This window comes from Perca flavescens, chromosome 7, assembly GCF_004354835.1.
Source record: "Perca flavescens isolate YP-PL-M2 chromosome 7, PFLA_1.0, whole genome shotgun sequence".
Taxonomy (NCBI): domain Eukaryota; kingdom Metazoa; phylum Chordata; class Actinopteri; order Perciformes; family Percidae; genus Perca; species Perca flavescens.
This window is the reverse complement of record NC_041337.1, coordinates 11,605,813-11,620,494: the sequence shown is the minus strand read 5'-3', so window position 1 is coordinate 11,620,494 and position 14,682 is coordinate 11,605,813. Positions and strand designations below refer to the sequence as shown.

The following is a 14,682-nucleotide window of genomic DNA, read 5'->3' as shown; positions in this document are numbered from 1 at the left end:
ATCAGTTCAAAGTTAATATGTCTTTTATTTAGATCTATTATGTTTATTCTGTAATGGTAAAAGACAGGCAGACTCACTTTTATGATGATGATGATGATGATTATTGATTGATATACAGTATATTGTATTAGCCTATATAAAACATGTATAGTGTTTTGTTCATGGATTATTAGCTGTTGATTAATGAGAAATGATAGCTTTGTCACTGAATATGAATGTTCAGTATGTGTTAAAATCCGAATTAAAAGAATCGATTCATTGTCAATCAACAGAAAATAAGGAAATTGCCTACTATATTGATAATCGATTAATTGTAAGGCAAACTTGCTGGTTCCAGTTTTTTAGATTTAAGTATTTTCTCCCTTTTCTCTCTCTCTTTTTTTAATTTTTAATTTTTATTTTAACATGAGCTTTAAGTTGACCATCTTTAAGTGTTGGAGTCAAAACAAGCAATTTGAAGCTTGGGCTCTGGGAAATTGTAAAAGGACATATTTTATTGACTAAATGTTTAATCATTAATTAAAATAATCATTAGTTGCAGCCATATACTTTATAAGTAAGGGGTAAGCGGTGAATGAAAGCGCCTCAAGCAAACATTAAGCAGTGATTTTTCACTTTATGTCATCTTTGTCCTGCATTAGATATTAAAAAAGATATATAAAAGTCCACGTCCCAGTTTTTGTATGACTCATGTGGAAAACAACTTATTTTGGATGGAGAATTTAGCTTTGATTGCAGAGATGTTTACAGCTGAAGGGATAATGTGAGTCAGAAATGAGTGCAAGGACCCACTCAGATCTGGCTCCAAAGTTGGGCCTCTGATCGGGCTTTTATTGGCATTTCTTTGATTTGCCTTGGCTTAGCTCAGAGATGTGAGAGTCATCATTGAGCAAATAGATGCAATGATTTTATGAACCACATATCAGAGGTCAGGAGATATCAGAACTCAAAATAATTAAGTTTATGGTCACACACTAAGTACTAAGTAAGTAAGTACTGGCCTATGTAATTCCTAAGGTTGCATCACCTCTTTGTTTGTGCAGGTAAGATGATGCTGAACATGTTGGCCCGACCATTACACTGGAGCCTCCTGCTTCTTTGTATAGTAGGCTTCTGCAGCCAGCTTGTGTCCACTGGCAACCAAAGCTCCCGAGGACAGACAGGTAGGTTTCAGACCCAACCAGACCAGTCCCCCCCCCCCGAGGGACTCATTATGACTCCTGGTCACCAGCCCGGTCGCCTGGAGTTCAGTTTAAGCAACAATAACCTGAAACTCACTGTGCTTCTAACTGTCATCTAAATATAGTTTTGCATTTTTACTCAGAACCTGGTAGTAAAACAGGAAATCCACAGATGGGAATATTAAGGTTAAGATGGTCTAAAAGGGATTAATATAATGTATACTTTATTAATCCTGCAAGGGGAAATTACAATGTTTTCACTCTGTTGTTATTACACACATGCTCAGTACCTAGAGCTGGGCAATTTATCTATTATATATCGATATCGTGATACGAGACAAGATATCGTATTAGATTTTGGATATGGTAATATCGTAATATGACATAAGTGTTGTCTTTTCCTGGTTTTAAAGGCTGTCAGTAAAGTTATGTCAATTTCTGAACTTACCAGGCTGTTGTAACTGTTCTATTATTTGCCTTTATACACTTAGTCATTATATCCACATTACTGATGATTATTTATCAAAAATCTCATTGTGTAAATATTTTGTGAAAGCAATATCGAGGTATTTGGTCAAAAATATTGTGATATTTGATTTTCTCCATATCAGCCCTATCAGTACCTATACATGCACTAATGGAGAGATGTCAGAGTGAGGGAGCTGCCAATGGAAAGGCGCCCCCAAGCAGGGGTTCGGTGCTTTGCTCAAGAGCACCATGGCAGTGCCCAGGAGGTGAACTGGCACCTCTCCAGCTACCAGTCCACCACCATACTTTGATCCGTATGGGGACTTGAACCAGCAGCCCTCTGGTTCCCAACTCCCTACTGACTGAGCTACTGCCACCCCAGAGTGATGAGTGGCCAGGCACTTTGTTGCCATAACATAATGTTACTGTATATGACATACGGAACATTTTACCTCTATATCACACGAGAGACAGATTCTTTTATTACAGCAGGGGTGGAAGAAGTATTGAGATCATTTCCTTAAATAAAAGCACCAATAAAATAATGTTAAAGTACTCTATTATGAGTTAAAGCCATTGATTTAAAAAATACCCAAGTAGCATCATGGAAATTGAAAAAGTAAAAGTACTGGTTGTAAAAAAAAAAAAAAAAAACCTGTGATGGATACCTTAATATATATTACATAAGATTGTTATTATGAATTTAGATTTTAGATGTTTCCAACTGAAATGTAGATGCGTAAAGTAAAGTGGCATTACTTGGAAACAAGTACCTCTAAATTGTACTACAGCACTTGAGTATATGTATTTAGTTACTTTCCACCCGTGCCACGCATGGATAACTCCAAAAATGAAAGCTGAGATTTCTCTTTGATTTTTATAATTAGCCTATGTGTTTCATTTTTTGATCTCTGCTTTGATTGTAGTCCGATTTCAAACCCTGCTTTGATTATAAATTAACCTTCCAGTGCAGGTGTTGTTGGTCATGCAGCAGCCGCACAGACGCCTCAGTTCTAAATTAGCAATATGCATGCATGAGTTTTTCCTCTTTATGTTTTTAATTCTGCCTGGTTGCACCCCTTCAACTGAAAAAATCAGTTTAAGTGTATCAGCATGAATCATCAGCGGTGTGATAATCACCAAAAGCAAAGTTCAATTCCTTTTATTTTTTTCTTGGTGAAATGATGCAGAAGCAGGTGTGGGTCAGATATTTCTCTTCATGATGTTTATGCAGCTCGCTTCTCTAAATTCACGCAATTGGAAAATTAGGTATCTGACAGTGCAGATTGCTGCTAATGTGTTTTGACATTTTAATGTGTTTTTACTTGACTGTGGCATGACTGCTGATGCTCTTTCTCCACTTGGTGGTGCTGTAGCTTTAGAAACATCAAAATGAGGGTTTATGTTGTATGATGGTGCTTATTTGGTCATCTGAATGAATGTCACAAAAAGACTACCACATTTATTTAATTTTAACATCTAATACAGCCAGTAAAGCATTGCAATTTGATTATAATGCTACCATCTGTAATGCTGAAGTCATTCAAACTGCCTCTACTTACATGCAAAACATAGTATATAAAAAGGGTCATCTTTTCCTCTAAATTCTCTTCCTCAGGGTCATCGCAGGAGAGGACAGGGACTTGTGAAGTGGTTGCTGCTCATCGTTGCTGCAATAAGAACAAGATTGAGGAACGCTCTCAAACTGTCAAGTGCTCCTGCTTCCCAGGACAGGTGGCGGGGACAACGAGGGCTCTGCCCTCTTGTGTGGAAGGTATTATTACAGGGACCCTCTTCTACCTCTCTTAACCAGAAATATTCTGACATGACATGAATATATTATTTATAAAAGTGGAGTCAGGTTAGTCAGTTTCACCAGAGTCCACTGATACTGAGGCGGTCAAGGACCAGAGAATGTGGCATCTCATTTTTCCAAACAACCTTTTATGACGTCCTTCTGTCTAAAAAGTGACCTTCGGCTGTGGTGTGTTTTTCTCCAGCCTCTATTGTTCGTCACAAGTGGTGGTGTAAAATGGAGCCGTGTCTGGAAGGGGAAGAGTGCCGAGTTCTCCCTGACCTCACTGGTTGGTCATGCATCTCTGGAAATAAAGTAAAGACCACAAAGGTAAGGCCTGCACTAGTTTGAGTCACTAAAGAAATAACACAAAATGGCTTTAGTAGGCATGATATTTATAGACGCTTAAATGCTGTCGTACGGTAAATCTTACTCGCTAAACGGGCCGACAGACTTGTGAATACTCATCATAAATTTTAATTTTAGTAAGCTCTCCTCTGATGCTGAGAGATTCCACAATCAAGCATAATCACTGCTCCCATTGGCTATATCAACCCTCTTGCTCTCCGCCAGGCACAGTTGGCTCAGAAAACCTAATTCCATAATCTGGTGAATGATGGGGCCAAGAGGACAAACATAAAATAAGATGAAAACTAATACTGAACAGTAAAACCCATGTAATTAAATCTGACGTCCAAAGGAAACCCCATTGCGTTTAGAAAGGCATTTTCTCAAAAGCTGCCTTTTTGTTGAACTGTTGTATGTGTACAATTCTTGGGGGAAACATTTTACAGTGACACAGGGGCAAGTTAGCACTGGCAGCATGCAGCCAGTGATCAAAAGATACCCAGTAGTCATTTGGTCCATCAGATTATACTATTAAACAATAGAATAAAACAGAAGAGGGTAAAAAAGAACAGAGGGTGTTCTGTGTTGTACAGATTTTAAAGCCCCCTGAGGCAAATTGTGATTTGTGATATTGGGCTAAAAAAACAACTTGATCAGAGAAGAGAGCAGTGGTAGAAGTACTCAGAGCTGTTACATAAGTAAAGGTAATAATACCACAATGTAAAAAAACACTAGTAAAAGTCCCACAATCAAAACTTCACTTAAGTGATAGTGCAAAAGTATTAGCATCAAGATATACTTAAAATACCAAGAGAAAAAGTTATGCAGTTATTATGCAAAATGGCCCATTGCAGAATAATATATATTATTGAATTATAATAATTGATGCATTGATGTAAACATCACTTTAATGTTGCAGCTGGTAAAGGTGGGGCAAATTAATTTATATACTTGCAGGGTAGTAGTGCTATTTTTTTAGGTACCGGATTTGGGGCTCAAAGGCTATGTAACCTGTTCCTACAGTGGCAAGTTTCCATACATTAGTCAACTATAACCATAAAATGTAAGGATGTTTTGCTCATCTTTGCTAGTTAACAGTTGGCAACCTTTAAGGTGGAATGTTTTCTTCCATGTTACTCAATGCATGAGTTGATGTTGTGAATCAGTCAACACACCTTAAATCTGAATAATGACAACTTTCATTTCATTTCATTCAGATTATGCGAACTGAGAATATTCTTCTATTTTCTCACTTGGAGAAACAAAGTGGTGGAGTGTTGTTCCGGTGTGCTCCGGCTGCACTACACCCCTGTATACTTGATACAATAAAATTACATCACATCCCTCAGCTTTATCTTGTTTACAATATATTGAAATAATTGTGATGGAAATGAACAAAACCAGAGTTGTGTGACATTTTGTTCTTTCAAATGTTTTTAGGTGGCGCGGTAGCAAGACAGGAGCTCCATCTAATCAGTACAAGCCTGTAAGTAACACTGGACTCTGAAGACAGTGAACGCCCCATCAGATAGAGCAAAGAACAATATAGATTTAATTAGATATCTCCTGGCTAAGCTTTAAACTGCAGGAACACATTATTTTAATTTCCTTTTTGTTTGAACACAATTTTGGTTAGTGTTAATCCCATGCAGTGGACAATCTAATAGCAACTGACTAAAGATAAAATGAAGCAGCACCCTTAAGCAGTCCAAACAGGCAGCGACTGCAAAGGACTGTATCGCTATTTCCGTGCTTGATATGCTGGGCACTATGTGATGCACTCAATCAAAGTTTGGACGGGGCCTGCTGGCAGACACTTAAAAAGAGATTTTGTGGATTTTCCGGCAGCAGAATGTGAATCCAGTCAGTTGCTTGTGACTTTCTCCGCCGATCAAAGCAGAGGACCACAAATACTGAGAAATTTATGATTGTGTAGCATTTGTAAGCAATGCTGTCCTGTAGACTTACTCTGAGCATTGTAAAGAGGTCCGATCCCTTTGGACAACTCCTTACCACAAAGAGGCACCCTCCCAAACACGCCTGCACACACACACACACACACACACACACACACACACACACACACACACACACTGCTTTTCATCTCCACTGCTTGGACAGGCCACCACCTGCAAGGCTGTGATGGCATGCACACAAGCATGAAGCGCTGATGCAAAACAAGGACTGTTTGAAATGCTAATCATGGGCAGAAAAGGGAGAGAGAGAAGAGAAGAGGAGCTTCTTCACTGCTGAGAGTATTTACATCATGCTTTTGTTTGTCTCTCTAAACTGAATACTCCTGTGGAGTGAACTCCGTTCATAGTAATGATAGCAACATTGGAAATTCTCTGCCTTGAAGCAAATTGTAGCCACCAACAGAACAGAATATTTACCGTTATTGCATTATATCAGTTGTCCTCTTCATATGAATAATATCCTATTCCTTCTGGACTACCCCTCTTTTATCTCTTTAGTTCAATCAGACACTTTTTGCATTTTACCTTTCCAATAAAGAGACATTTTATAATAACACTAATAGAGCAACTGAAAATCATCCTATCCGAGGCATCAGACTGTGCTAGTTGAATTCTAAGCACTTTGCTCAACATTTACTTAATGCAATCATGCTGTATGGTTGTCATGGTACTGACAAGATTCTTCACTGAGCGGTCACGCAGTCCAAGGCACTTTATGCATGGCTTTGCTTTGTAACTTTGTAACTTTTGATTATTATTTCATGTTAGAAGTGCTGCGAAAACATCAAAACCACATCATTTTAAGATTCATAAAATGAACGGTATTGAATGTGTCGAATATTCTGGAAAACCCCCTCCTCTAAATCAATGATAATCTGCCTTTGGTATTGAATGGCAATGCTTTTGTAGATTCACTGAATGCTTATCATATAACAAATAGTGATTCTGTTCATGGGCATCGTAAACAGCAGCAAGGTCGCCAACATAACTGTGTGTCATATTGTAGCTACTCTTATAAACCCATTAGAAGCTTGTGATGCAGCTGCTGACAACAGTATTATAAGCAGGGTCTGACAAGATCAGCCACATAAAGTAGTAAGATGGCGGTTCAACATATTGTTTACAAAAGACCATGGGTGTATTTCATTTGAGAGCTGACTGCAAAATAGGGGGATGCAATACTCCTTACAATATAATACAAGCCTCTCCATCCATGCCATAAATGACTGTATGGCATACAAATTACCATCACCTCTCTGGCTCATGATACAACTGTTGTTTTGTATTGTACCCTGTTTAGGATTTAAAGGAGTGTTACAATGACCTGCGCTTAAACCGCAATTATTCAGTATTATTTCAGAACATTTGGACTAGATACATTACTCAACATATAACTCCCCCTTTTAACTGTTCAAACCATTTTTCAAGCAAAAAAATAAAATGGTCATCATGGTTCCAGCATCTCAGTTGCTTTTCTTTGTCTCATTTGATGGTTAATTTAATATCTTTAGGTTTTGGAACTTAAATCAGGCAAAATAAGCACACTAAAGACATCAACCTGGGCTTAATGAAATCGTGATAGGCAATTTCATTTTCTGACAATATTTAGTCGGAACGATTAATCACAAAGAATCACGACAGATGAATTGATATCGTTTGTTGTTTTCATAATTTGTCACTTTTGATTTTGTTCAGTTTTGGCAACTGAAGCTTCTCTTAAATGCAGGGCAAAATCATATTAATGATGTAAACACCAACCCTGAGAATAAACCAATAAATACAAACATATTACAAAGTATTCCTCTATATGCAAATAGTTTGAGATTGGTATATTTTTCGTACTTTTCAGTGACTGCTTTCATTTTATCAGGCTTGAAAATGAAGTTTACACAGAGGAGTTAGAATTGTTTTATTACTGCACGTTAAAATCAGGAGCTGGTTGGGCTTCTGTAGAAGTCCAACAATAGTCTTATCTCTTATTCCTGTTCATTGAACCATTCCCCATCTTGTATTTATGTATTCATATTGTACAGAAATGCAGAGCTCATTGAAGTTAAAGGTCCCAAGATTCCCTGACTATTCTAAAATCGAAGTAGTTCTGGACAAGAAAGCTTTGGAAAGATCAGGAACTCATGGAGCTACATTTCCTCACCGACTCAGAAGCTGCAGAAAAGATGAACCCACTGGGAATTGAACTGAATAAGTTGACGTGTGACTTTATTACCATCCATACACTCTTTTCAGTGTTTTACTTTTTCACAAACATATTGAGACTTACATTTTTTTATTCCTGTATACTGTACATGGTATGTATTGTACTGTCATGTTTGTATATTGTGTGTAACCTTTATGGTCATATTTTTTTTAAATAATAGATTTATTTTGTTTTTCAAATTCTCAACAAGAACTTCCTTTTTGGAATCAACGTTTGAAATGAGGTAAAAATCTTTAAACCCCAGTGGGGTTTATGTCAACGATGACAGAACGCACCCTTAAATTTGTGCCCATATTCCTAAAATACCAGCAGCACCCACATCTTTCTCTTTCTGATTCACTTTCAAAGGAGCAGGTGTGACATTCATTAGGTGACTTTCAGATGTGTCTTAGATAAACTCTGTGATTCATACACACTCATGCAGGTTCTTACAAAAAGTTTAAGAAATCTTTCCACGCCGCTTGCTTACCTTTTATCCTTAAAATAACCCTATAGCCAGTCAAAAGAGCTTTATCTCTGTTAGTCTGGAGAAATTGAGTCGATACGCTCTGAGCACCTGTCATAATACAGTACATGGCTTTAAAAACAAAAATTATTTCCAAAATTCTAAATTAAAGCAGCCAAAATAAGGTAATCAAGGTAAGAGTTACATGGGATACTCTTAATGTGGACATGCATGCTGCACACAGGAAAAATGCTTTACAGACAACAACAGACACAAAACAAAATTAAATAAGTTTACAATTCTTTCCATTTCATCCACAAAATGAGATAGAATAACCTCAATTTAGAGATGTTATTTACAAAGGTCTGAACAATTCTATATATTTGAGTCTCCTATTTCAAACCTGAGTCACAAATAATACATTTCTGCCAGCTTTTTTTATATCAGTTTGCAGGTGATATGTGGTAGAGAACCTTCCCTCTCTTGTGACTGTCTATTGGGGACAGTAGTTCATGTTCACTAATAGAAAATAAACTGTCCTGGGGCACATAAAAAACATAATGGAAACGCTGTTCTTTTCCTCTTTAACAACTTTTTCCTCCATATGGAGTTGACGCTTGTAATGAAGATGTATACACAATTCTCCTGGTCTCTTTGTATATATATATATATATATATGTGTGTGTGTGTGTGTGTGTGTGTGTGTGTGTGTGTGTGTGTAATGCTTTTACTGCAGGCAACTACATAGGCAACTCAGAGCAATAGACTGAAAGTAGACTGGTCAGGGCTTAGAGAGGTTTAATCTATTTGGTTTGTCATTATGAATAGATACTATCTAACAGAGAGCTGAAGAATTACACTTTAATGAACAAACATGAATTGGACATGTCATCAGCTGCGTGGATGTATTCATATGCATTCATACCTCATGGTTGCATGTTACACTAATAACACAGTGTTATGTAGCCCTGCAGGGAGGAGAGAGACATTAGCAAAACTGCATTGATAATCATTCTATATATATGTTGATTTTATACATGTATTGTGTAAACGTTTTTTATTTTATTTCTGAAATAGGGTGAAAAAAGTGTAACGGATCTCACATTGTAATTACTTTCCTCACCCAAGTGATAAAAAGGTTTATCTGGTTTCTATGTAAATAAAACTGGTGATATCTTGAGGAAAGAAGTCATTCTAATTTTGTTTTTAAAAAAATGTAATGGCAGGCAGGAGGTGAAACTGTGAGGCTTGTGAAGAGCAAGGTTTTTGCAAATGTAGATCAGAACAGTGGATTAAGCAAATTTAACAATTACAATATAACATATTTACTGAGCTTTAGGGATGCTGGTAGGCAGATTGTGTTGGACAGAGCCAGGCTAGCTGTATCTGCCTGTTTCCAGTTTTTATGCTAAGCTAAGATAGCCATCAACTAACTCTAGCTTCATTCTTCCATATGGTATCATTCTTCTTATCTAACTCAGCAAGAAAGCAAATCGTGTTTCCTAAAAATGTCAAAATGTTAGGACAGGGAAGCATCAATAAAATATGTTATTATAAAAAAATATTCAGATGGATGTACCCTTTACTTTACTTTACTTTAGAGTTTTCGATTAGCTACCTTCATCAGTGGTAGACGTAACAAATTACATTTACTCTCAGAGTAAAACACGTGTGTAGGCCTACTTGTACTTTTTTTTGTCTTTGTTCAGTACTTTTAATTTAAGTAATGTACATTGTAGGTTATGGTTGACAATATGATATCTTGTTATAGCTAAAAAGGTTTCATCTACCTTAATTAAGCAGTGATTCCATGCATGATAAGTGACACAAATCAAACACACCCATTATTTTGCATCACCAACAGGTTGTGTGCATTTTAGCATTTAGCCACACCCACCTAGCATGCAACATGCTAAAATGCTCATGGCGGATCCTCCAGGTGATTTCTAGCTTCAGTGAGGTGTGCTGTTTGTGGTTGTTAATCCCTGATGTGACTGCACTGCAGAGCCTTATTCAGCTCAAAATGTTTGAAACTTTAGGGTGTGCAGCGGTACAGAGTCTGAGTGGACTGGTTACACTGGGACACAGTGGTTTTAGTGGACTGGCTATATGATGCTTTGAGGATGAACAAGCAGAGAAGTTGAACCTGGCTGGAGCACTTTGTGAAAGACATCTTGGTGTTAGACACACATAAAGCTGTTCAGACAGGTGAGTACAATAACAAATTCATTCATTGATGTTACTCATTGTACAGATTAGAGCTTTGCCTGGTAACTGTGTGTGTGTGTGTGTGTGTGTGTGTGTGTGTGTGTGTGTGTGTGTGTGTGTGTGCGCGCGCGTGCGTGTGTTTTGTGCTATATATATATATATATATATATATATATCATAAAATGTGTTTTTGTTGCCTTAAATACATTTTAACTCACATAACGTTTTTTTTTTTACAACTTTACATGATTATGATATTCTAGTACCCTTTCCATACTCTTTCCATAGAAATAGTACTACATTTCTATTCATATTCACATTATATAACATTTTCAGTATCTGTGTTTGCAACACCTTGTAAAATCCGATATAATCGGCGCTGTCTCACCGTCCCATTTTCTGCTACGGAGCGCAGGAGAAGGAGATGGCCCGACGGCATGGAATACAGGATAGCATCAAATACCCTAGCATTAGATAACGGCAGAACACAGTGTAAAAAACTAAATATCGTTATCGGTCCAAACTTTAATACTGTTCGTGACAAAACCTGCATGAAGACAAGTGTGTTTTCCTATTACACTTTTGTCTTTAAATTGTATCTCTGTGTGGGGAATACCACTAGTTGATGCTGTGATTGTGGCAAGGTGTTAACAATCACAAATTGTTGTAACATGTAAATACTGCATGACCCCCGTGCGTAACGCTGCATGATGGCACTGCTGGCCCTGCAGGAGGACTACGCCAATGGAAGAATCAGGAGAGAAAGAAACTTCAGGGACCATAACGATGACTGGCTAATATGCTGATTTAGATTCCCTAAAGCTGTGCTCTTGGATCTATGTACTGAATTGGGTCCATTAGAGAGGGCAACGCGCGAAAACCGTGCCATCCCAGTCCATCCCGGTCCATCCCAAATACAGGTCCTCGCCACTCTGGGGGCCACCGGCTGTTTCTAACGGGAAATGTCAGACAGAAACGTGTTTTTTTTTTTATATAAATATTATATATAATCTTCACCTTTATCACTAAGGCTTGTTAAATCTAGGTCTGGTATATCGAAGCTGTCCCCGAGTGCCATAATGCCTGCCGTTGTGGACGGTATTATTAATACTGTATAGGTAGTCTATATATCAGGTTTCCATACACTGTGCGAGAACAGGCCAAAATTATTATTTCAATTCCCGAGGATTTGAGAAGTTTTTTTGCCTTTTCCCCGCCCGCCAGTCGTCATGATTCAGCGTAAAGAACAACTGCCAGGGTCATTAACATACTGATCAGCATTCATGAGGTGCTTTGCATTGACTTTTTATGGATAAAAATGGACGTGTAGAGGGCGGGATAAGACACTGATTCACGTACGCACACTTGTGGGTAATCGCTGATTTATAAAGGGAACACTGCTTACAGATGTGCGTACGAACGGTTTTATAAATCTGAATTATTTTTGGCGTACGCTATTTTTGGCTTCTGGTACACTTTTATTAAGGATCCTACACATAGTTTTAAAAATGAGACCCCTGGTGTATTAGTTTATTGTGATGTGAAAAACTAAGTACTTTCATTGCATGCATCCCAGGTTAACTCTGTAGACATTGTAACACATCCCTGACCTGCTAAAGTACGTCTGCCGCTTCAAAATTTGTCTGGTGTTTCTTTTAGGTGTAAATAGAAAATATAAGCTATAATTTCTGTGCAAGTGTGTGTGCAGTAATTGATACAATAGCATACTTTATAAGCCGTCATTTTGATGAACAACATGTTTTCTTTCGCGTGGAAAACTCACTCTTCCCTTTTGCAGAATGTTTCCTATATTTTAGGGACAAAGGACAAAAGGTGTAAATGCGTGTCCTCTGAACTTTCCTATGATGTGTCCTCAGAATTCTGTGCAGTGTGTTGTGGGCCATGTGTTCAACCTTCAGATTAAGGCAGCCTAATTTCTTAAACCATTTCTAAAGTGTCTTGTATGGGTAATTGTGATTTACTGTCAGTCTCCATTAAAGTCAAGTGTAAGGGTGAGGCCAGAGTGGTGAGGAAGAAAATAACCCACAGCAAGACACCCCAGTCGGGGAGAAGGATTGGACACAAGACGGTCACTGCTCATTTCACGTCCTTCGCCTCAAAAGATGACGCTCACATTAGGTCATTGTCTGCCATGAAACAAACAAACAAATTCAAATATCAGAGTTTTATGGTGAGAAAAACAATGGTATCCTTATCTACCTTTTTTATTTTCAAGGCTGATACATTAGAAACCAAACTACCAGTCTGGGTAAAGTTGTTACTATTCATTAGCAGCGCAACTTCAAATTATTTTTAGGTTTTTCAGAGACAAGATTTTCAGTCTGCAATTTCAATATGCCAATAATAACCGCACACAGCCCTCTTACTCAGGCTGGAGGCAGTTCCATGTCATGGTAAGTCTGTTCAGCTTCTCCACAAAGCTGAACTTTTATTCCAAACCTATTTTTGCATCCCTGTAGTTATTCTGTACTGTATGCTGTTTTGTTCACAATAGCTTGACAAAAGGCAGGGGGGTGCTCATCTTTAATTCAAGGCAGTTTTTCTCACACAGAGATAAACCCTCTTCCTACTTATAAGAAGAAGAAAATTACCTTCCAAGTATTCATTTTTCTATTCGGCAATTATTTAGCCTACCTGCATTGTCTGCAATTTCAGAGAAGGATTCAATTTTGTGTTTCTGTTCAGGCATCAAGCTGATGCTCTTACCCACAGTGACACTGAGTTGCTTAAACTGATCCTATTCCACAATGCCATCCTTCCAGCCCACATCGTATGGCCGACACCACTTGTCACATTTATTTTCACACAATCACTTTGGGTTCACAGCGGGTCACACCCTATTGGAATTAACACACCAGGATTAACATTTTGTTGTATTGTGTCTTCATGGTGCAGTGTGAATGCATTAGAAAACCATTTTGAGCCATTTGATTTAATTTACTCTCTCACATATTCAGCATGAATATCTGTTAAAAATGTCCCTGCAAAAAACACAAATGTCAGCCGAGTGCCCCAGCATCGATCTGACATCACTTGATATAAGTCGGTGCAACAGACACTGTGCCGATGTCAATGTAAATCTGTCTATGTTTGCTTTGTGTGATCAAGTTGTTATTCCTTTGTGAGGAGCTAACGGCATGAAAGGCCTGGTGTTCTCTGCATGAAACATTTAGATGAAAGCCTGAAGAGGAGGGGGAGAAGGAGCATGAGGCACCTGATGTCAACTTTAATTAGAATCCAGTTTGGTCTGTGTTACCTTGACTTTAAAATCTGAGAATCCTGCAGGGGCAGTGGAGACAGTTCTCTGTTACAGAATGTGATTAGACTGACTAATCTTGGCAACTGCTTGATGCCACAGAAAACAACTGCAGAGAAGAGTTAATGGCTTTTACCTTTTTTAAATGCTTTGTGCCTTGCAGTTTCTTGTACGTGTATTCAGTGCAGATCTTATGTTCACAACAGTCATCCAGTTCATTGTATACACTACTAATAAAAAAGCAATTTCAGCATTGATCTTCTCTCGAGCAGATCATTATCGGTGTGTGGGGATTTTGTCTCGATAGTAGTAATTTCACATTTAACACCTTATCATCATATCCTGTTGCTTTAAGTTGCACCTTGATATTCATGGAAACAGAGCAGTGACTTCCAAGTGCAGAGAACGGAGGATGACTAGACTGTCGGAGTGTTTTGAATGAAAAGTGTCTTCAGAAAAAACCCACGGGAGCCTCAATTCCCAGGATGTCCCTGGTGCATCATAAAAAGAAGTCAGGGCACATCACCATCACTTGTGTCTTATTTCTCACTGTTCTGCAGCTTGATGTGAGACATCAGAGCCTACAGCGGCAGCCCAGAGAGCCGGGCCGGAGACTGACAGAAATAGAGATGCTGCTTGCTGCCATCTTGCACATATTATGCCCATTTAGCAATCCCTTGTTGGACAGGGAACATTATTTCAAAGGCTATCATTTGAATTGTAATAGCCTGAAGCAAATAAAGCACAGACTAAACAGCATTTTATTTTT

General features: G+C 38.1%; 1 protein-coding gene across 1 annotated transcript; it reads left to right on the top strand.

The window, feature by feature from the left end:
* The first annotated feature begins 2,384 nt into the window (after nt 1-2,384).
* On the top strand, nt 2,385-6,278 carry LOC114558502 (protein FAM19A2). Its single transcript, XM_028582562.1, has 4 exons — nt 2,385-2,388; nt 3,268-3,423; nt 3,650-3,774; nt 5,233-6,278. The coding sequence occupies exons 1-4, from the start codon at nt 2,385-2,387 to the stop codon at nt 5,242-5,244; spliced, it is 297 nt and encodes a 98-aa protein (XP_028438363.1). The 3' UTR covers nt 5,245-6,278.
* The last annotated feature ends 8,404 nt before the right edge of the window (nt 6,279-14,682 follow it).